At 41.5% G+C, this 22,975-nt stretch overlaps 1 protein-coding gene across 1 annotated transcript; it reads right to left on the reverse strand.

Annotated features, from left to right (window-relative positions):
• Positions 1-2,720: 2,720 nt before the first annotated feature.
• On the reverse strand, positions 2,721-15,567 carry LOC111957071 (kidney mitochondrial carrier protein 1). The gene is made up of 9 exons (XM_023977793.2): positions 15,294-15,567; positions 15,032-15,179; positions 12,264-12,358; positions 10,153-10,238; positions 7,251-7,346; positions 7,032-7,156; positions 6,795-6,921; positions 4,540-4,620; positions 2,721-3,175 (listed from the first exon to the last, which is right to left on the reverse strand). The coding sequence occupies exons 1-9, from the start codon at positions 15,355-15,357 to the stop codon at positions 3,134-3,136; spliced, it is 864 nt and encodes a 287-aa protein (XP_023833561.1). The 5' UTR covers positions 15,358-15,567; the 3' UTR covers positions 2,721-3,133.
• Positions 15,568-22,975: the final 7,408 nt, after the last annotated feature.

Genomic DNA, 22,975 nt, shown 5'->3' on the forward strand with positions numbered 1-22,975 from the left:
ATATACACACACACACACTTTAAAAATCCTGTTTCTAATTTTCCATAATTAGCTATTAATATTTGTAGTAATGTAGGCAATTTATGCAAAGGATTTTTACCTCACCAGTCTCGCCATTACCAAAATCACATGATTGCAAGCAATTATATTATTGTCCTTTCATTATTGGGTGAGCAAATCAAGGAGACTTTGGAATGCAGCCCAGAACCTAATTCCTCCAACACAATAAGCCAACCCCTGTACCCCAGGAGCAAAAAGGGAATGAATACTACCCACAATGCACCATGGTGATTGGAACCACCCATGGCCATTGGAGAAGCCCTGTGTGTGGTAAGCTTTGAGTTATGCATTTGGACTGTTCTTGGTTCTATTGCCTCCATATGTCAGATAGTTTGCTCCACTGTGAAATTACTGAAAACACCAGCATTTTTTTTTTTAAGAAGTAAAGCTTTGCATACCAAATGATAAGAGTAAAAATACACCCTCATGGCTCAGATTCAGAAGTTAGAATAACAGCCATCTATACACATCTAATGAGTCCATCCCATGGTGTCTCTGTCAATAAAATAACGCATTCATCCACACAGTCAGGGTTCATGGCAATCTCTCCCCAGCAGTCCCATCTCTTCAAACACTGGTGAGAAACTGGGATATTTATCCACTGAAATAAAGAACAATTAGATCAGAGCCTTTGAATTATTCATGAATCATTGTGAGTGAGTGAGAGAGTGAGATGTTATTTTAAAACAAGGCGGTGCTAGATTTAGGGTCCTGAGTGTAAAAATGTGTCTGCAATAGAGAGCTTATGCATAGACATGGTACACAGCGGCACCCTGTGGACGAATGTGTAACTGTCTAGTGGGACTTCCATGTAGGAAATTACAGGTATGACAAATCCATAGCTGATATGAAAGAATTGGACAGCAAGCAATATTGCCTTGATAGTCCAAGGACTCGATTCTATACTGATCATGGACGTTCAGCGCTATAGCGCGATTGAAATGTAAAGGCCATGTTCCCCTGGTCACGGAGAGTGCATTCAGTGAATGCTTCATATGTCGGTTCAAATCGTAAATTAACTTCATATTTCAATCCCGCTATAGCACTGAACTTCTGCAAAACGGATTGAATCGAGCCATAAACTGAATTTTCACCATATGATTTCACATGTTCCTAGAGACTAGGTGTCAATACAGGATTGGTCAATAGACTGGGACGGAGTCTATATGCTCATTACATTCCTGGTCAGATCACAAGTTCACGGTCGTTTTCATTAGCGCACCCAAGAAGCCAACATTTTTGGAATGGAAAAACAAGCGTTTCTTAACGTCAGGTAGTCCATCCCCATTTTGTCCCGCTTGCTTTCGTTTCATCCTAGTGAATAGACTGGGCATTACTCCCAGTTGAAGTAAAACATGAGACCAGTCAGAAGTTTGTATGCCTTGCTTTAAATCAGGATAACATAACTATTTACAGGGCTATGACAGTGACACATTGGAATTAAGGCTTTGGGGGCTATAAACAAACCATATACAAGAACCATATTGTCACATGAACACACTCCGAGGTTCAACCTTAACTCGAAAAAATTAAAAATAATTTGCAAGCTCACCTCCAAACGATCTAACTGATAACAGACTGATAATGGTGAAGAACAAAGTAGAAGAAGTGAAGGGTAATAGAGGATTAACAGTTACAGAACAAATGTACATGTCAGCTGTCTTGGGATCATAAAATGGCAAGTCAACAACACCAGCACACAGAACGGCATTGGTWGTCAGGTGCAATGGCTAAACATACAACAGCTACCTCTCTTGACATTCACTTCCCTGTTACTGCATAGGCCGGGTCAGACTACAGGCAGGTCTCTCTGGAAGTTTAATAGATATCCTGTAAATTAAAGGTTAAATTGGACACCTCGACCTGAACAGGGATAGAATATGGAGTCTCTGCTGCTGTGACATAGTAAGAACTGGGGCTCCGCGTGTGTGTCAGAGATAGGGGTCCTGAAATGACGTAAGGGGCAGCGTGCCAATCAGGCTGTCCAGAGTGTATTTATAATACGAACCCAGAATAGTCCGTACACACCGTCCCCATTAACTGTGTGTAGGTCATTCATACACTGTGCCAGGTCACCCTGAAATGAAAAAAGTTTGTTCTAAGGGTGCCCACATGACTGAGTGAGTCCATACACTAAGCCAATTCACCCTGGCACTAAGCCAATTCACCCTGGCATTAATAACCTATGTGCCCTTGTGTGTGTGTGTGTGTGTGAGAGAGTTAGTGGTCACCTGACCTCTGATCTTTAATCTGGTTATATAACTAGCCCCATTAAAAGTCCTACCAACCCAGTTCTGTAATTAGAGAATACTCTGACATACAAAATCCAAACCCACAGCCAACCATCGTAACAAATATAAGCTTTCCAGTGGCTGTACAGACATCTAGGGTTTCAGAAAGTGGCCAGTCCTTGAGTAAATGGCATCATATGCTGCCCACTAGTGATTGGCAGATAACTTTCTACAGAAAGTTTAGCAGTCTTTTCCACAGCTTCTTTTGGCAGTTCCTCTGGCAACCAGAGAACGCACACCAACGCATCTGAAATCCATACAATCTGAGGTAAGTAGTGACTGCTGTTAACATTATTTGAGATCCTGTACATCAGGGGATACTCAKGTACTATTTTAGAAGGTTCGGTCATACAAATTTCCTAGGTAGCAAAGGTCCGGAAAAATAGGAATTTATCAACGTAGTAACAAACCCCCCACCTCACAACCCACATTTTTCCATGTCTTGTGTTTATATGATACCAGCGGTTGAGGCTCGACTGAGTTCCAAAACATAATAATAAATACATAATTTAGGGCCATAGTTTCAAAATTATGGTCTTCGCATCACCTTGCTTTCTGATGGTGCAATTGACCTCAACTTTCACTTCCTCTTTCCCAGCCAACCAGAGCTCCATCAAGAAAGCAGCCAAACAGAAAGGAGAAATGCGTCTGAGGGGCGTGGTCGACACCACCCAGACAAGTGGGAGGCTAGACAGGATACGTCCACCCCTCTTAGTCCATTCCTTCCCCTCTCTGGCTGAGTTCTTTCCTCTTCTCCACAGTGCTACATTTCCTTCTCTCCATCAGACCTCCATCTTCTTCAGCTGTTCGTAGGTAACAAAGAACTAAGGAGAAGTTAAGGACAAGGCACAGAAAGAGAGAAAAATAAAATAAAAACATCCTTCTCCGTGCAGGAGCTTTGCTAGGAACATAATGCATCCCAAACACACCACATCCACTCCACCCTGTAGACTTCCATTCTTGTTCCTAGCTCACCTCGGTGATCCCCTGGTTACCGGTTCCTAGCTCCCTTCTGTGATCCCCTGGTTACCGGTTCCTAGCTCRCTTCTGTGATCCCCTGGTTACCGGTTCCTAGCTCCCTTCTGTGATCCCCTGGTTACCTCAATGTAATAATCCCATTACATGGCTGAGGTTTAGTTACAGCTGCTACCTCTTCCCAATCTATAGGCCCCCTCTCCTAAAGGGCGGTTATACTTGTTCTAACGCCATATCTGTAGATAATTAAATGTAACAAGTGTCGCTGGTCAAAACATTTAATTTATACTCTGATGGAATGTCTGTAGACCGTCGGTTCCCTTGTTGCATAGACATGACAAAAGTTGCAACATCCGTTGTGGTTACTGGGCTGCTACAGCAACAAGACCAAATCCACCTGTGACAAGACGGTGCARGAGTTGTAAAATTCTCAGATGACAATTTACTTTTATTCCGTGACTCACAACCGTAAGCGATTTTAAATAGTAAATAATGTTGTGGTGGATAAAGAATATATATATTTTTTTTTTTAAATAATAAAAGTAGGCTATTTGGAGCACCAGGCTGCTGATGTCATGCAGAGGCTGTCATTTTGGGTTTATATTGTTCATGATGTCACTGCGACATCTGTCTACAGACCAACTGTAAACCAGCCATATCATGCCACAGGGAACAGATTTCTCTCCCCCTATTGTTCTCCCTCAAATCTTCTTTCCCTTTCCCTCTCCCTTAATGCACAAAAGGGACCCGGCCACTCTGCAAATTTAAACCCTTCCCGTTTATTTCTCCCCCCCACCCCCTTCTTCCTCCCACTCCCCCTCTCCTTACCCTCCATCTTCCTCACCACCATTCTCGCTCCCAGATCCCTCTGTTACCCTAGGTGAAACTGGGTTGCTATTACAGCAGCTGTAATTTGTGTGCAACTGCATTACATAATTGTGTTAGCTGGCATTAGATTCACCCTCTGGCGCCATTGGAATGTCCAAACTAAGGTTGGGATCAATTCCATCAAAATTCCAGTCAATTTAGAATTCCCAAATTGACTGGAATTTTGATGGAATTGATCCCATTCCTATAAAGAAATTCCATGACCAACTCTACAGATGGATATTAAACTGGAATTGACCTCGACTCTGGTGCAAACCGTCAGTGGTAGATAAACATACACAAATGAAAACAAAACACACACTTCTGTGAGTAGGTGAAAGGATACGATGATGTTCCATGGGCCGAGACGGAGCCAGTTGGGGAAAAAGCCTTTGTAGAGTGCCATGAAGCCCTCAGACCGTGACGTCTAAAGAGACAAAACGTTACACACACACACAAAYCCCTGTACCCATCATTGCCCCGCATCTATGGGCTGTATTCATAATGCCGATTCTGTTGCAAAACGCTTCTTAAACAGAACGGAGAGGGACCTACCTGAATTTCTCCAATATATATTCTGTTTTGTAGGTGTTTGGCCTAATGATTACACCCCTGGTTCATGTGGTGTGTGCTCGTCAGGGTTTCCYTRAGGAAAATTGTCTTTCAGCATTTTCATTTACCGGACATTTGAGAAATACCAACATTAGCGGAGTAACGAACAGCAAAATCACTAGTCTATGTCAATCTACTATCCCCCATAGTAGAAAAGTTCACCTATTGTATTGGTCAGCATGTTGTTCTGTGCGAGAAATAAATAGCCTATTACAAAACAGACTCTGGGACAGTTATGGGACAGTTATGGGACAATAGATCCCAAACTTTACAACCAGTAGGCCTAGGTTACACAAAAAATAAATCAATTCAAAAGCAATGAGACTGATGCAACAGATCAGAACTATTAGCTTAACATTTTGATATAATGTGAAGAAATAATAATTTAAGCACAGCAATGCGCACAAATTAGTAGGCTACGCGCGAATGCTGGTTCCATAATGCAATTAGCAGAGAAACRCAGGTGCCAAAAGCGCACCGCACATGCGAGTGGTTTCATGTGAAAGAGCTTAAAATATCTTTAGAAATAGGGGAGATGTAAAGATGCAACTAGCATGGGTTGCTAATATGACTAGGAATGAAGTTTGGCTATTTGACAATAAAATAAAGTTGATTTGAAAACCAATAGAACATGAGAGAAATAGGCTGGTTTCAATGGCATATGGAAGTCTTTATAAAATTATTTTGGCTAGGCAAGACAGGCCTCATAATAAATAAGATACAAACTAACGAAAATAGACATGAACCCAGAGCTCTATGCAACAAGATATGTTGCTGTTCATCCAGGAATTTTGGGAGCACGGTGCGAATAGAAAMAAAATCTCCCAGATAATAACTGTTGTAATATGGCTTCGCTGTACCATTGAGTGCCGTAGAGAAAAAGTGAGTGCAGATTCGATAGCGTAATGGCTGCACCATTACTACAGTGAAAATGGCTTGCTTCTAGCCCAACCAGGTCAAATGATCTGATCCATATTACCAYAGCAACATTTATCTTTCTATAGCAGATCACATTTCCCATTCATAAACCATGTTTTGGGCCTTTATAAAACTATTTGCGGGCCGTTAACATGACTTTAAAAAGTGTAAACAAATGGTTACATCATTGGCTAYCTAGCTACCAACCTAGTAACTTTACCTGTATATCCAAACATTTGGGGACACAGAAAGGAAAAGGGATAGCTTCTTCAGGAGATCAATCATAGCATTGAATGAACGCACATCGTCATCACAAACCTGACGTTTTTAAAGAGATAGAGTACAATTTTCTATGTAATGCATCTCATTAGGGAAATAGGTTTTTATATTGTGTAAAAACACTAATATTCCACAATTGACGTTCTAATTTCAATGACATGGAGTCATATCACATCTTAGCTTTTACAATAAATMAATGTCMTTACAATGTTACATATTAGTTTCWAGTGCACAACATGTGCCTCAAAAGTAGACAGTCAGAATTCATATATATGCCCAARAAAATCTCAATATTTTATTAACTTTAAGTTGGGCGCACTGAAAAATGTACATTTAGAGTTCTATACGCACCAATTTAATTCCACTAAAAWAGGCAGATTAACCTATAGACCGCTTTTTTTTATTTAACTAGGCAAGTCAGTTAATAACAAATTCTTATTTACAATGACGGCCTACCCCTCCCCTAACCCGGACGACACTGGGCCAATTGTGTGCCGCCAATTGTGTGCCGCCCTATTGGGACTCCCGTCCACGGCCAGTTGTGAGACAGCCCGGGATCGAACCAGGGCCTGTAGTGATGCCTCTAGCACTGAGATGCAGTGCCTTAGAACGCTGCAATAAGCATGACCATTCAAATGTATTTCCATCGACTGATATTTCCAGTCTAYAAGCATTAGTTTGTAATGGGATCCCCCCCTTCTCCTTGACAATTAGTCGGCGCTAATTTATTTGATATTTGTGCCAAAAAGCCAGCCATAACCGGCTAACAGAAACCCTGGTGTGCCTACCTACCTGAAGTAAGCAGTCCAGTGTTCCCTGGTAGGTGACAGCTCCGCATGTCTGGTTCATCATGCGTGTGCGGACCACGTCTATGGGATTAGAGGCCAGAGCCCCCGCCAGACCACACGCAAAACTGGACCTGGGAACCAGAGGGAAAGGGTCAGAAGTTCCCTAGTCTTACGCAGCCATATGTTGCTCTCTTGTGGAGAGTTAACGGCGTCGTGGGTGAGCATTGATGATGTCACTCACAAGAAGTGTGTGTAAATGTTGTCACCCATGTGACAATCCAGAATCAGGTGTTTCTTAGCGAGGTCATAGGCAGGAAGCTCCACCCCCACTACGATGGCTGCTCTCTGCGCTGTCAGAGACACACCCTGAGAGAGCGAGAGAGAGTGAGGGGGGTTAAAAGTGTGTGTGTGTGTGTGTGTGTGTGTGTGTGTGTGTGTGTGTGTGTGTCCATATGCCTACCTTCCACAGCCCCCTGGTTCCTTCCTGTTGGTAGATGTTGATGAAGTTTCCCACCATGCTTCCCTGGATCACACTGCCCTGAGCCTGCATACGGATCTGGGAAAACCAGGAAGGAAAAACTGTTAGGATAAAAGTAAACTCAAATTAACAGAAAACCAGTATGCAGATGACAGGAGAGACTAGTGAAAGCGTTATCAGCACTGGATGACAATGTAACATGGCCTTAGGCGATCTGCCACAAAGAGTTAAGCTTAGGGGGGGAAACACTGCTGAGGTGTGTGTGTAGAGCCACAATGTTCAGGTGCCAAGGGTTCACCAGCTGTCCCCATCTGCATTCTGACCCACTGTTCTGCATTCTGGCCTACTTAAAGCCTTGCCAATGCTCTTAAGACCAAACAAACGATAACAATAACATACTGTATGTGTATGTGTTGTGTTGTAGGCTGTATATACAGCTATACATACTATACAGCCTACATACTGTAGGCTGTATGTGTTGAATGCAGATCAGTCTCATCCAACTTAAAGGGAAATATAAACCTGCCTGCATAGCTGGTTGAGTGGTGTGTGTGTGTCCAGAGGGCTATTTAAGTGTGTGAATAGAGCTAAGCACTTGACCAACGACCAACCTACAAGTACTTTCACCCCCTAACACACCCGCCCATCCATTAATATGGATCMGACCCTTTTTTCATTTTCCGCTTAAAATGGACATACCCAAATCTAACTGCCTGTAGCCCAGGACCTGAAGGATATGCATATTCTTGATGCCATTTGAAAGGAAACACTTTGAAGTTTGTGGAAATGTTAAATGAATGTAGGAGAATATAACACATTAGATCTGTTAAAATATATATTTTTTTTAAACATTAGGTTTTTTTGTACCATCATCTTTGAAACGCAAGAGAAAGTTTTTGTACCTGTCTCTTATACACATCTAGATGTGTATAAGAGACAGGTATATACAGCTATACATACTATACAGCCTACATACTGTAGGCTGTATGTGTTGAATGCAGATCAGTCTCATCCAACTTAAAGGGAAATATAAACCTGCCTGCATAGCTGGTTGAGTGGTGTGTGTGTGTCCAGAGGGCTATTTAAGTGTGTGAATAGAGCTAAGCACTTGACCAACGACCAACCTACAAGTACTTTCACCCCCTAACACACCCGCCCATCCATTAATATGGATCTGACCCTTTTTTCATTTTCCGCTTAAAATGGACATACCCAAATCTAACTGCCTGTAGCCCAGGACCTGAAGGATATGCATATTCTTGATATCGTTTGAAAGAAAACACTTTGAAGTTTGTGGAAATGTTAAATGAATGTAGGAGAATATAACACATTAGATCTGTTAAAATATATATTTTTTTTAAACATTAGGTTTTTTTGTACCATCTTTGAAACGCAAGAGAAAGTATTTGTACAAGTACTTGGGAGTATGGCTAGACGGTACACTGTCCTTCTCTCAGCACATATCAAAGCTGCAGGCTAAAGTTAAATCTAGACATGGTTTCCTCTATCGTAATCGCTCCTCTTTCATCCCAGCTGCCAAACTAACCCTGATTCAGATGACCATCCTACTCATGCTAGATTACGGAGACGTGATTTATAGATCGGCAGGTAAGGGTGCTCTCGAGCGGCTAGATGTTCTTTACCATTTGGCCATCAGATTTGCCACCAATGCTCCTTATAGCACACATCACTGCACTCTATACTCTTCTGTAAACTGGTCATCTCTGTATACCTGTCGCAAGACCCACTGGTTGATGCTTATTTATAAAACCCTCTTAGGCCTCACTCCACCCATCTGAGATATCTACTGCAGCCCTCATCCTCCACATACAACACCCATTCTGCCAGTCACATTCTGTTAAAGGTCTCCAAAGCACACACATCCCTGGGTCGCTCGTCTTTTCAGTTCGCTGCAGCTAGCAACGAACGTGCTGCAACAAAGACTCAAACTGGACAGTTTTATCTCAATCTCTTCATTCAAAGACTCAATAATGGACACTCTTATTGACAGTTGTGGCTGCTTTGTGTCATGTACTGTTGTCTCTACCTGCTTGCGGTTGTCTGTGCCCAATAATGTTTGTACCATGTTTTGTGCTGCTACCATGTTGTGTTGCTACCATGCTGTGTTGTTGTCTTAGGTCTCTATGTAGTGTTGTGTTGTCTCTTGTCGTGATGTGTGTTTTGTACTATAATTTATATAAAAGAAAATAATAATAATAATCCCAGCCCCCATCCCCACAGGAGGCCTTTTGGTAGGCCGTCCTTGTAAATTAGAATTTGTTCTTAACTGACTTTCCTAGTAAAAAAATAAAAAAAATAAAGTATTATTCAAGCCCAGGCACAATTTAGATTTTGGCCACTAGATGGCAGCGCGCAAATGTTTTGACTGATCCAATGAACCTTTGCATAACGGTTCAAAATGTTGTATCAAGACTGCCCAAATGTGCCTAATTGGTTTATTAATACATTTAAGTTCATAACTGTGCACCCTCAAACAATAGAATGGTATTATTTCACTAATTCCTACTGTAAATTGGACAGTGCCGTTAGATTAACAAGAATTTAAGCTTTCTGCCCATATCAGATATGCCCCGATATTTTTTTAGTTACTTACAACCCCATGCTAATCACATTAGCCTATGTTAGCTCAACCATCCTGCGGGAGGGGGAAACACCGATCCCATATTAATGTATAAAACCCCTAGCATTCAGGCTGAGCTGGATTAGGKAGGCCCAGAAAGAATCACTGCTTATGCTCTGAGACAAAGAAACAGAGRCAAAATGCTGTATTTTGTTCAGATCAACCCTGCCGGTTTCTGTTGGCTTCTAATACCCAAGAAACTACTGACAACGTTTACAAATGTGTGTGTGTGTGTCTCATTACCTTCAGCACGTCCGTGGGGTTGGCGATGGACGAGGAGATGACTCCAGACAGAACACCACACAGCACGTTGGTCAACAACGTCTCATCTGAGAAAGAGAGAGGAGAAATTAAATTCAGGCTAGTCTTTGTACATTGAATTGTAGTTCCTCTAAGTCTCACCCACACACTACCTCTATGATGTGTGTGTGTCCATGTTACAATAGCGTATAATGGAGATATTATTCTCAGCAGAAACTGGGTCAGACACATTAACTTGACTTACAACCTTCACTCAGCATGGGGTAGGTACGCACGTAGCATGTTCTGGGCCTAGCACATAAGGAGCTTTGCTGTCCTGTGGAATATATGGCCCAGAAGGCATATCATAGCGCCTACGTAGTCTTCTTTTCTCTTACCTAGTCTTAGGGCTGGGTGATATATCAAATGAATTCGATTTATTAAAATGTATGTTTTTGCGCGTTATTCCAAATGCCTGTATAGCAGAATGAAGTAACTTTTCTGAACGTTTATGTCTGCTTGTTCTCATGTTGTATGTTTAATCTCGTCTCATTCGCGCCTTCTGTGCACCTTCCCATTTACACCAGAGATCTGTATAGAATGACGAGATGCACATCTCRGCCCTAACAATGGGAGTCGTTGTCCCAAAGACAGGAGAGGTAGTTGAAAAAAAACGTAGGTCCAAAATAAGCCCATATTAAGACATCGGCCTCTTCCTGTTTACACACACTAAGCCCCTCCCCATGTCTCTCACGCCAACAAAGTTGAGAGATCACATCTTCCTCTGACAAGTGGTTTCAACTCGCCATTTAGTTCAACAGAAAAAAAAATGGTCAAATGGACACCAAAACATATGAATAAAATAATGTCTCAGGGGAGAAGGTGACTTTTCTAAAGATATCCTTTTCAAATGTCTCAAATTACGCGCAGAGCAGAACCTACTGAAACGAGAGTACCAATGAACATTGATTCTGGAAAATGTATTTCCAGTTTGTCACTCACGACATTGCGGTACCACTAGCAGCAATTTAGCCAAAGACTTAAACTAGCTGTCTAGTCTGTGTTTTATAAATGTGCAATGAGCATAAAACACAATTATTATTTATATGGCAACTCGTCCTTCTGAGAAATAAGATGGGCCACGATTTCAACATCTGAACAAAGTGGACAGGCGAACATGCTTTTCAAACAGAACGGTGTGTTCATAACAATTCAACTGTTCAACCTTGTTAGTTAGCAAATAGATCCAAGTTGGCTAAACTTGAATACAGCATAAAGATTAGCTGGCTAATCACTAGCACGTGGCCTTGAGAGATTGATGAGATGTGTTAATTTTCTATAGCCTAATACAAGAAGGTAGTAATTATTAGTGGATATCCATTATGCCTGGGTTCTAGTTACATTTAACAAAAAAGGGCATTTTCATAGACTTGAAAGCCAGATCAGTGATTAGTGCCCCTTCCCCCAAAATGGAGGTTAAAGTGTTTTTATAAAATAATTAGCGGTTCTTATGGTTGTGTAAGGCTTATATTTATCCTAATTCACACGCCCAGGATTCATTAGATTATTGCTGTTTGAAATGCAGTTTGTACTTTAATTGTACAACACACATATATATTATATATATATATATACACATGGCTACATTGAAGAATCTAAAATATATTTTGATTTGTTGAACACTTATTTGGTTACTGCATGATTCCATGTGTTATTTCATAGTTTTGATGTCTTCACTATTATTCTACAATGTAGAAAATAGTTAAAATAAAGAAACACCCTTGAATGAGCAGGTGTGTCCAAACTTTTGACTAGTACTACATGTTAAGTTTCCCTATATTTCTGTTGTTAGTGAGCCTGCGCAGGAATCTCACTTTGATGGACCTGGCCTGAGCGTAAAGGCAATGATGTACTGCGGTAGTAAACGTTGTTAAACTGGAACCTAGCCGTTGTGTCATTTTGAGTTAACACTGTGTGTGAGAGATATAGATATATCCAAGTCAGTGTTCATTGCAATGCACACACACCCTACAGACAGATTTAGAACACATGTAACAAGGTGAACAAATAGCTATGAGATCTAAAACCCTGATGTGTGTGCGTTGTTCTCATACCTTCTGGCCTGTCCACCAGTAGTCTTTTGAAGCTCTGGTATGTGCCAATCTTTATGGTCCCATAGGATGCCTGGCGCAACATTGCAGGGGCGAGACTGCAACACAGAAACACACAACGCGTGAGTATGACGTAAATAAAACAGGCTTAACAGTTACAATCAAAGGAGGACTTCCACTTATTGCTGCAGTTTTCAAACTAGGGGTCGTGACCCCATGTGGTGTCTCCTAATATGAAAATGGGGTCAAGGGAAAATTAAAATCCTGAAAAAAATAAACAGTACAAGTCAAAAGTTTGGACACACCCACTCATTCCAGTGGAATAATAGTGAAGACATCAAAACTATGAAATAACATATGGAATCATGTAGTAACAAAAAAAAAGTGTTAATCAAATAAAGATATATTTTATATTTGAGATTCTTCAAAGTAGCCACCCTTTGCCTTGATGACAGCTTTGCACACATGGCATTCTCTCAACTAGCTTCACCTGGAATGCTTTTCCAATAGTCTTGAAGGAGTTCACACATATGCTGAGCAGTTATATTTGAAGAATATAAAATGATTTTTGATTGAACTTTTCTGGTAACTACATGATTCCATACATGCTTTTCCTTCACTCTGCGGTCTGACTCATCCCAAACCATCTCAATTGTGTTTATGTCCAGTGATTGTGGAGGCCAGGTCATCTTGATGCAACGGCACAGGGGATGTTCAGTTTGCTGCGTGGCTATATTGACTTGAAACCAATTCCATTGGATCGAATGGTGGAGGCTTTTTGCACAGATGGGGCTCCATCTATGGCGGGATGGCCTCTGCACTCTAGTTATGAATGTGTTTCTCTCTGCCATATGGACGCATTGTATGATACACCGAGAGCAACTGGCGGCAAAAGAGCTGAGCACAGAACTCAGAGCTATACTGCAGCAGGTAACTAAGACTGTAAACTACATCAAACCACATTCCCTGCACACACGCCTGTTCACAAAACTAAGTGGAGATATGGAATCAGAGCAGGACAATGTTCTATTTCACTCTGAGGCGATGTATTTGAAATATTTTCTCACATTCAGAGAGGAACTGTTCGCAATGAATGTAAAAAAATAAATGTTAAAGTTGACTTTCTGTGTAATGAAAATAAATTTGTCTTGCATATGTAACATACATACTTGGGAAACTGAACGTAAGCACGCAGGGGAAATACAAAAACATTCTACAGATGAGTGACCGAATCAGTGGATTCAGAGGATAGAGTTCTTATTGGAGAGTCTTTCAAAGGCGAACCATGCCCCCTTCCCTCAGCTGTGCATGTTTCAAACAGAAAACAGCATCAGTYAGTGTCACACACACACGTGATGATCACCTCCAAKGCTTAGAAGAACACTTTGGGACCTACTTCCCAATCCGTTTCATTTTGATCCTGGATCTGTTGATTGAGCTGTCATGTTACCAAATGCATTCACAGGTCACTAAGGAGGACTTTTGGTTCTGACTCAAAGGGAATACCAAAGATCTTTAGAACTAAACCAAGATAAACCACAGCCCGTCATTTCAAATGGGAACAAATTAGTCATAGTGAACAAAACAAGCAAGGAGGTAGGCAGTGCCAGCACGAGCTAGCGCAATCCTATTGGCACATACATTTGCATATTTCCTTTAGGGAACGCCTCCTCTGAAGTGCACAATAACTCAATATACATTTGCACTCCTAAACACAATAAAAAAACAACTTTGGCAGAAAGTGGCCTACAAAAAGTTGGCCACTATGTCCGTAAAATATTATAGTTTGGGAACAAAAAAATTGTATTGAGAGCAAATGTTTCACCGATGAGAAATGTAGCAGAATGTGGGCCAAAATCCATGTTGTTCATATTTGGAAGTGAGTGGAAACACCATGCAGCTGCTTCACATTTATACAACCAGTGAAATGTCTGCCTCATTGTTCCATCTGTGGAAATATGTTGCCATCTCCCTCTGAGCATTAATGCTGCATTTAAGAGAACCGGGAACCTGTAAAAAATTTGCTCCAACTGGGAAAAATCTTTTGACCGGTCATCCAACTTGGAATTCCAACTCGGGAACCTTTCTAGAGCTCTGACTTTCCGACCTGAAAGGTCACGGTCGTCCTGATTTCACCTCGTATTATCCCCCCAGCATCATCAGTGCTCTTGTCTTCATTAAAATAGTGATTCAGGTTGGATGTGGCAACTAGGATGAGGTATGCACTGTCGACCAAATCCCCCGACTTTGAGAAGCTCCCTCAACATGCATCAAGCACACCCATCTCATTAGTGATGGTGAGATAAAACAGACTAATTTGCAATTGACAGTCATAGTCCCACATTCAAACTATGTGATGGTGAGTTGAGAAAACAAATCAGAAATACTGTTAGAATGTTTAATTGACTGCCATAGCACCAAATAAAAAAGTAAACATTGGCTGTTAATTACAATTTTTTTCACGGTTGGGGTCATGAGAATTTCCAGATATCAAAATGGGGTCGTGGGCCAAAAAAGTTTAGGAACGTCTAATTTATAAGAAACTTCGCTGGCATGTGTTGCAACACACTGATGATCAAATAGCTCGGTATTTATTGAGTAGCCGTTTGATGGAGACAAATACTTTACGAAGAACAAATTTCAATGGTGAATCTGAATTGAACATGCATTTTATTCGTGAACTAGGCTTAATCTGTGCTAATTTTGTCCAAAACGCAGAAAAGGACTTCAATAAAAATGGAACCATCATCATAAAACTGGTCAATACTCACCCTGAATAAAGTGCACTTATTCCCTCCTCTCTGCATATTCTGCCGATGGCGTGCAACATTCCCCGGTATCGAATCTCTCTGTACTTGCTGTCGCCCACTTGGCCTTGAACTTGCAGCCGCGTCTTGGTCAAATCTATAGGAAATGTACCTACACAACCGATAGAAAGACATCAATTGAGAAATAATGACAGTAAATTAATGTTAGTCCACCTCACACACCTATGTGTAGTAAAATTAAAAAACGTAATAAATAAAAACTCACCGCATTCTGCAGTGACGGATGCCAGACCGCCAAAAACGAACGGTTTCCAGTTCAAGTTGGACATTTGGATACACGATGTAGTTATTCCGTTAGACAGAAAGTATATGGTGTGTGGTGGTTGCAATATCACACTATTAGCGACAGCCGGAGAGTATAACGAATAAACCGGTAAAAAGGTTGCTGTCGCACACTTATTCAGTATCCCCCTCTCTCTTTTCAGTCGTGTAGCACATTGCGTCGCCACTCCCACCTGCTCTTTCTATATCCCCTCCCACAGCTGTTGCCATAGCAGCAGTGGATCAGGGTTGCGCGCGCCGCCACGATCACAGTTTGCTCACTGATCCAGATCCAGATTTAGTTGTTGTTGTTGCCGCTTTAAGGCTAATATCCTGCAATTCTACGCATTTGCCATGAGGCAGAGAGAAAACGTGTTTGGGTATGATGGAGTTTGGGCCTGCCTGGTGACATCACCAGGTGGAAAATGAATTAATAGACCAATAAGAAAGTTCAACTAGATCCTACACTTACTAAATGAACAGTTGATAAGGCTGTGATAAACACTCATCTTACATTTAAGTAGCTAAAAGCAACACAAGAAAGATATAATAATAAAAGGCATATAGTGTTTGTTTTATCCTCTCTTTTTTTAGGACAGAGTGACTGGCTCCCCCTACTGCTAGCAACAGGATTTAAGGTGCTGCCTAAAAAAGTTGTGCATGCACAGCCCTCACTCCATTAGAGCAGAGTTTCACCAAACTCGGTCCAGGCACCCCTCCCCATGATTCAAATAATCAAAGCTTGATGATGAGTTGGTTATACCTACACGTACCCTACGGTCACAAGATGCAGGCCTCCTAACTGTCCCTAGAATTTCTAAGCAAATAGCTGGAGGCAGTGCTTTCTCCTATAGAGCTCAATTTTTATGGACTGGTCTGCCTACCCATGTGAAAGACGCAGACTCGGTCTCAACCTTTAAGTCTTTATTGAAGACTCATCTCTTCAGTAGGTCCTATGCTTGAGTGTAGTCTGGCCCAGGAGTGTGAAGGTGAACGGAAAGGCACTGGAGCAACGAACCGCCCTTGCTGTCTCTGCCTGGCCGGTTCCCCTCTCTCCACTGGGATTCTCTGCCTCTAACCCTATTACAGGGGCCGAGTCACTGGCTTACTGGTGCTCTTCCATGCCGTCCCTAGGATCACTGATGTGATCTTCCTGTCTGAGTTGGCGCCCCCCCCTTGGGTTGTGCCGTGGCAGAGATCTTTGTGGGCTATACTCGGCCTTGTCTCAGGATGGTAAGTTGGTGGTTGAAGTTATCCCTCTAGTGGTGTGGGGGCTGTGCTTGGGAAAGTGGGTGGGGTACCACAGGGTTCAATTCTCGGGCCGACTCTTTTCTCTGTATATATCAATGATGTCTCTCTTGCTGCGGGCGATTCCCTGATCCACCTCTACGCAGACGACACCATTCTGTATACGTCTGGCCCTTCCTTGGACACTGTGCTAACTAACCTCCAAACGAGCTTCAATGCCATACAACACTCCTTCCGTGGCCTCCAACTGCTCTTAAACGCTAGTAAAACCAAATGCATGCTTTTCAACCGTTCGCTGCCCGCACCCGCCCGCCCGACTAGCATCACCACCCTGGACGGTTCCGACCTAGAATATGTGGACAACTATAAATACCTAGGTGTCTGGTTAGACTGTAAACTCTCCTTCCAGACTCATATTAAACATCTCRAATCCAAAATCAAATCTAGAATCGGCTTCCTATTTCGCAACAAAGCCTCCTTCACTCACGCCGCCAAACTTACCCTAGTAAAACTGACTATCCTACCGATCCTCGACTTCGGCGATGTCATCTACAAAATAGCTTCAATACTCTACTCAGCAAACTGGATGCAGTCTATCACAGTGCCATCCGTTTTGTTACCAAATCACCTTATACCACCCACCACTGCGACCTGTATGCTCTAGTCGGCTGGCCCTCGCTACATATTCGTCGCCAGACCCACTGGCTCCAGGTCATCTATAAGTCTATGCTAGGTAAAGCTCCGCCTTATCTCAGCTCACTGGTCACGATAACAACACCCACCCGTAGCACACGTTCCAGCAGGTATATCTCACTGATCATCCCCAAAGCCAGCACCTCATTTGGCCACCTTTCCTTCCAGTTCTCTGCTGCCAGTGACTGGAACGAATTGCAAAAAATCGCTGAAGTTGGAGACTTTTATTTCCCTCACCAACTTTAAACATCAGCTATCTGAGCAGCTAACCGATCGCTGCAGCTGTACATAGTCCATCTGTAAATAGCCCACCCAATCTACCTACCTCATTCCCATACTGTTTTTATTTACTTTTCTGCTCTTTTGCACACCAGTAGCTCTACTTGCACATCATCTGCTCATTTATCACTCCAATGTTAATCAGCAAAATTGTAATTATTCGCTCCTATGGCCTATATATTGCCTACCTCCTCATGCCTTTTGCACACCATATATATATAGACTTTATTTTTTTCTACTGTGTCATTGACTTGCTTATTGTGTTATTGGCTTGTTTATTGTTTATTCCATGTGTAACTCTGTGTTGTTGTCTGTGTCACACTGCTTTGCTTTATCTTGGCCAGGTCGCAGTTGTAAATAGCCTACCTGGTTAAATAAAGGTGAAATAAAATATCCTGCCTGTTTTGCCCTGTCCAGGGGTATCGTCGGATGGGGCCAGTGTCTCCCGACCCCTCCTGTCTCAGCCTCCAGTATTTATGCTGCAGTTTTCTTTTTCTCTCTCTCTCCAATTTCAATTAAATTTACTTTATTGACATGGCAAGTTCATTATTACTTACATTGTTAAAGTATACATATCGAAAAATAAAAAAATATATTTATATATAAATAAATGGTGGGACCAACAGCAATAATAATAGTAGTAGTGGACATGGGATTACCATTAACAACAACAACAACAATATTAATCAGAACAACAATACATTAAAGCAATGGTAGTAGACCAGTGTCAACATGACTGAGAAGACACATGACATGGTATGAAAGACAAAACAAAATGGGAAATATTATCGACATTACTTTGCACTTTTCACTGGCTGTCCCTCAGGTTMGCTTTTCACCCAATAAATATTCAATTTTTTTCTTCATCTTTTATAGTTTCAAATTCTTTGGATTTAATTATAATTTTGGGAAATAAATATTCTCTTAGGTCTGAGTATTTGTCACAGTGTAATAGGAAATGCAGCTCTGTCTCTACCTCTCCCCTGGAGCAGAGTAAGCAGAGCCTGTCCTCTCTCTCTAACTGCACTGACCGCCACTGGAGTTCACCTGCTAGTCGGAACTAGGAAACTTGGATATATCCAACTTGCGTAATTGTTGAACGTGTTCCAACTAACACGTGAATGCAGCATCAATACAATAGTATGTATTTAGGGGAAATTGTCAAATTTTCAACACAGATGGACATTTTTACCAGAAAAAAGATAAGGACTCTCACCATCTGAGCAAAGGGGAGACATTTGCTCTTGCAGGTTCTTTCTTCTCTTTCCCTCTCCTCCTTTACTCTTGCAMGATTTCTGTGAATAAAACAAACCAAACAATGTAGCCTTAATGCTGTCTGCCTGTTACATTACATTTGGACAGCTGATCAGAGTAAAATAAAGGTCTTCACCTTCTTATCTTTCTTTGCATCTCCTGTTTTCAAGAGTCCTGCCTCAACAGCCTCCTCCTTTATCTTCTTGGTTTGAGAACGAAAGCAGCAAGAAACAAAACAGATATGAGTCACTGTCTCGGCTAGCTCAACCGTCCCGCCGGGGACCCACCGATCCTGAAGAAGATGGGACGGTTGAGCTAGCCGAGACAGTGACTCATATATATATATATGAGTCAATGTCTCACAATAAAACACATTCCCAATAACTACAGTGCCTTGTGAAAGTCATGCACACCACAAGTGCCTTGCGAAAGTCATGTACAGATCTACACAATCAACTCCACATTTTCAAAGGGAAAGAAAATTATAGACCAGAAAAAGAACATGTCTTGATTGCATATTTCTTCTCACCCCAGAATTAATATTTGGTGGAAGCACCTTTGTCACGCCTACTCCTGCTCCCTCCCTCCGGAGCTCAACCTCACCGGTATACTAACCACCAGCTCTGGCAACTATGATTACGCACACCTGCTCCCCATCATTATGCACACCTGGTCATCATTATCTCCGCTCTTACTCACCCTTTATTTAGCCCTCAGTTGACATCAGTCATTAGATAGTATTGTTTTCTCTCATGTTCTGTACGCTTCTCATGTTTGTTCATCTGCATCTATTCATTATTAAACTTACCTTCTGCACCTGCTTCCTGACTCCCGGCGTATTACGTTACAACCTTTGGCAGCCATTACAGCTATGAATCATGTTGAATAAGATTCTACCAACCTATCCATTGTTTTTGTTAAAATTGGTCAAGCTCTGTAAATTAAGTGGGGAATAACTGATGGACAGCAATATTCAAACCTTGTCTCTGATCAGTCAGGACTGAGACTGTACCACTCAGGAACACTCAACACCTCTTGGAAAGCCATTTTTGTGTCTCTTTGGCATCCATTATTTTGTAAATGTCCAGCTGAAAAATAAAACTTTATCCCAGGGTTAGGTTTTCAGAAGACTGTGGCAGGTTTTCCTCTAACTGTTTACCTGGAAATTGGTCCTTTCATATTTCTTTTGATCCTTACAAACTCCCAGTTCCTGTTGGTGACAAGCATACCCATAACATGATGCTGCCAACACAATACTTTAAAATATGTGTGTTGCATTGGATTTCATCCAAACCAAATTTTTTATTTAGGCCAAAAAAGTACATTTCTTTGCAGTGTTGTCTTGCAGTATTACTTAACAGCATTGTTGCAAACAGAATATATGATTTGGAGTGGATCTTTTAGCACAGGCTTCCTTTTTTTCACTTTGAATTACAGGCCAGTAATGTGGAGATAACGTAATGTTGATGATCCTTTTGTATATCTATGTCTCTGTGCACGTTCCCTGTCTTGGCTAACCGACTATCTAGCCACAGACAAATCCCACTGGGCACACACTGTTTGAATCAATGTTTACACGTAATTTCAATAAAATTACGTTGAACGAACTACTAGATGGTGCTAGAACAAAAATAAATCATAATGAAGTTTGCCTGAAAATAATCTCGCGCTCTCATTGAGGTGCGTGGGCTGAGTCTGAGATTAGAGTGTCATAAAAGAGACCGATAATTTAATGATATTAATTCCATGAAGTACAGTAGGCACACACGGAAGTTCCATTCACTGGGTTGAGTTCCATTTGGCTTCCAATGCTCAAACACTTGAGATACTGTATAATACTGTCTTCTACATTTGCCAACATTTCAATGTGTTAGTTTATATCTGGATGAGGAGAGCTAAAATGTCTTCATGTCACTCACTATGTCACTCCTGTATTAAAATTAAACTCAAGTTTATGAAAATCATTGTCAAAATGTCAAGGCCTATGTGTGGTATAAACCATCATTATATTAAGCAATAAGGCCCGAGGAGGTGTGCAGGGGCGAAAATCTGAGATCAACCTTGGAGGGGACAATTACATTAAAATTTTCTCAAGAGCAATTCCTGAGGGGGACACCAAAAGTAGTGCTGTAACCATAGCATATCTTGTTAAATGTATATTGAGGAAACCTAATTCCTACAACTGGATAATTGATAGGTACAGTAGTTAACTGAAGGGTTTTCCCAACTTGTTCAAATGTTTAAATCATTAATTCTAACTACTAATAATAGTTTTAGCAGTGCTCTTACCAGTCCAGTATGTATGCAGGTATTCGTACTTACAACCAGCAATATCAAGAAAGGTCAGTAGGTGACAATGGTACTGTACACTGTATGGGTGTAGTTTTCATAAATACAATGAACATGGTGTGATCACATCTAAAAGAATCTCCATTGAGAACCATCACAAAGTTGGTCTCCGTATTGAATTGACCTTTTAATTTGACTTTTTCTGATACATTTATATAGTCATTAAATATGTGCACCTGGCCTGAGTTTACAATATCTTTGCAAGAAAAAAAGCTTAAAATAAGTACAGTTCTAAAAGCAAATAACTACTTCAATGAAAAACCCAAATAAATCAAACAAAATATCCTTCAGTCAGTGTCTCAACTCTTCAAACAGCAGCTATGGACAAGTATGTCGCACAAAGTATGCAATTTTAAATAAAATAACATGAAATAATCATATTTGTAAGTGTACTGAAAACTACTAAAACAGAAGCAACTATCAATTAACCATGGGTTCTCAAACAGGGGTCCATGGATAATTGCAAGGGGTCCGTGAAATAAAAAAGTGTAATGAATGTAGTCAGTACACAAAGGTTTCCAGTAAGTTTACATTAAATATAAGAGGGGGTGGAGGTCCTGAGGACCGCTCAAAACCTTGCCTGCTTTGCCTCAAAATATGCAGGGGTTCCAGTACCCCAAAAAGGTTGAGAACCACTGCTATACACACTACTGAACAAAAGAAACGAGCTATGTTTGCGGGTTTCTCAACAACACACAGTTGGCACTTTCGCAATGCCCTCGCCTGTTGTCTCCGACACCCTGTATAGCCCAATAAACTCCTTGTGAGGGGACATGGTCATGGTCAACATAACGCAGACAGACATTCTCCTGTTCAGCACCAGAGACATCTTGAGTACCATCAACAATTAATGAAAATTGTAATCGGAAGAGACCTAATCTCAGCTGCAATGCCTCGAATGACTATTGGCCATGATGTTCAGAATTTCATTCTGTGCTTTGGGGCCTGTGTACATTGTGGTACGCTCTGTTAACCACTTCAGTAATGGGATCATCCTCTTCTGCCCTAAGTTTCAAAATCTGGTATAAATTCCCACTGTCATCCGTGTGGCTCTAAAGGCTGTTCCTGTCTTACTACATGCCGAACCGAACTAACAATTTTCATCAAGCAATGCCTTGCGTCATCCTGCTGTTTACCCCACGCGCTGGACATAACTGGACACTGATTGGATTTAGCTGGTGTGCTGTTACAATTTCAAAGTGCGGTGGGTTTGGCAATTTTGATGTGCTGTGAATTTTTCAATGGCTTTTCTCCGTTCCTAAATCCTGCACTAATGAAGGCAGCATAAGCTCCTTTGGCCAAAAGATGGCTGGCTTGAAAACCCTTGGCTACAGTGAAAACACAACACTCCTTTTATTGATGGATTATAATGTAGCCAGGGGAAATCGCGAAACCATCTCTTTGAAACGTCAACACTCTGTTGGCAAGAGTTTGCGGTTCTATAAATTGTGGGTGTGGCTGATATGGTTTTTGTGCATCACTGTGGTAACCTGGACAATGCTGTGCCACTGTCCCCTATACTGGTGCTGCTGGCAACAAGGGTGACACTTGGTCCTGCCGTGGCTGTGACACTGTCCTCTGAAGTTCTCTCTCCTGGCTCTTTCCCTTTCACTACCTAACTGACTCAGTCTGTCTCCTAGAAAATAAATAAGGTGTTTGCCGTACTCCTAACTACCGGTACCCAAAACTACACAATTAATCACAACAGCAATACCATTGCCGTAAACAAATCTTAGTTTAGTCACCAGTTTAAGTTGAGAGTGGGGGTATCCATGGCATTTTCACAATTATGTCCCTATTTAC

Source organism: Salvelinus sp. IW2-2015, linkage group LG32, assembly GCF_002910315.2.
Source record: "Salvelinus sp. IW2-2015 linkage group LG32, ASM291031v2, whole genome shotgun sequence".
NCBI lineage: Eukaryota > Metazoa > Chordata > Actinopteri > Salmoniformes > Salmonidae > Salvelinus > Salvelinus sp. IW2-2015.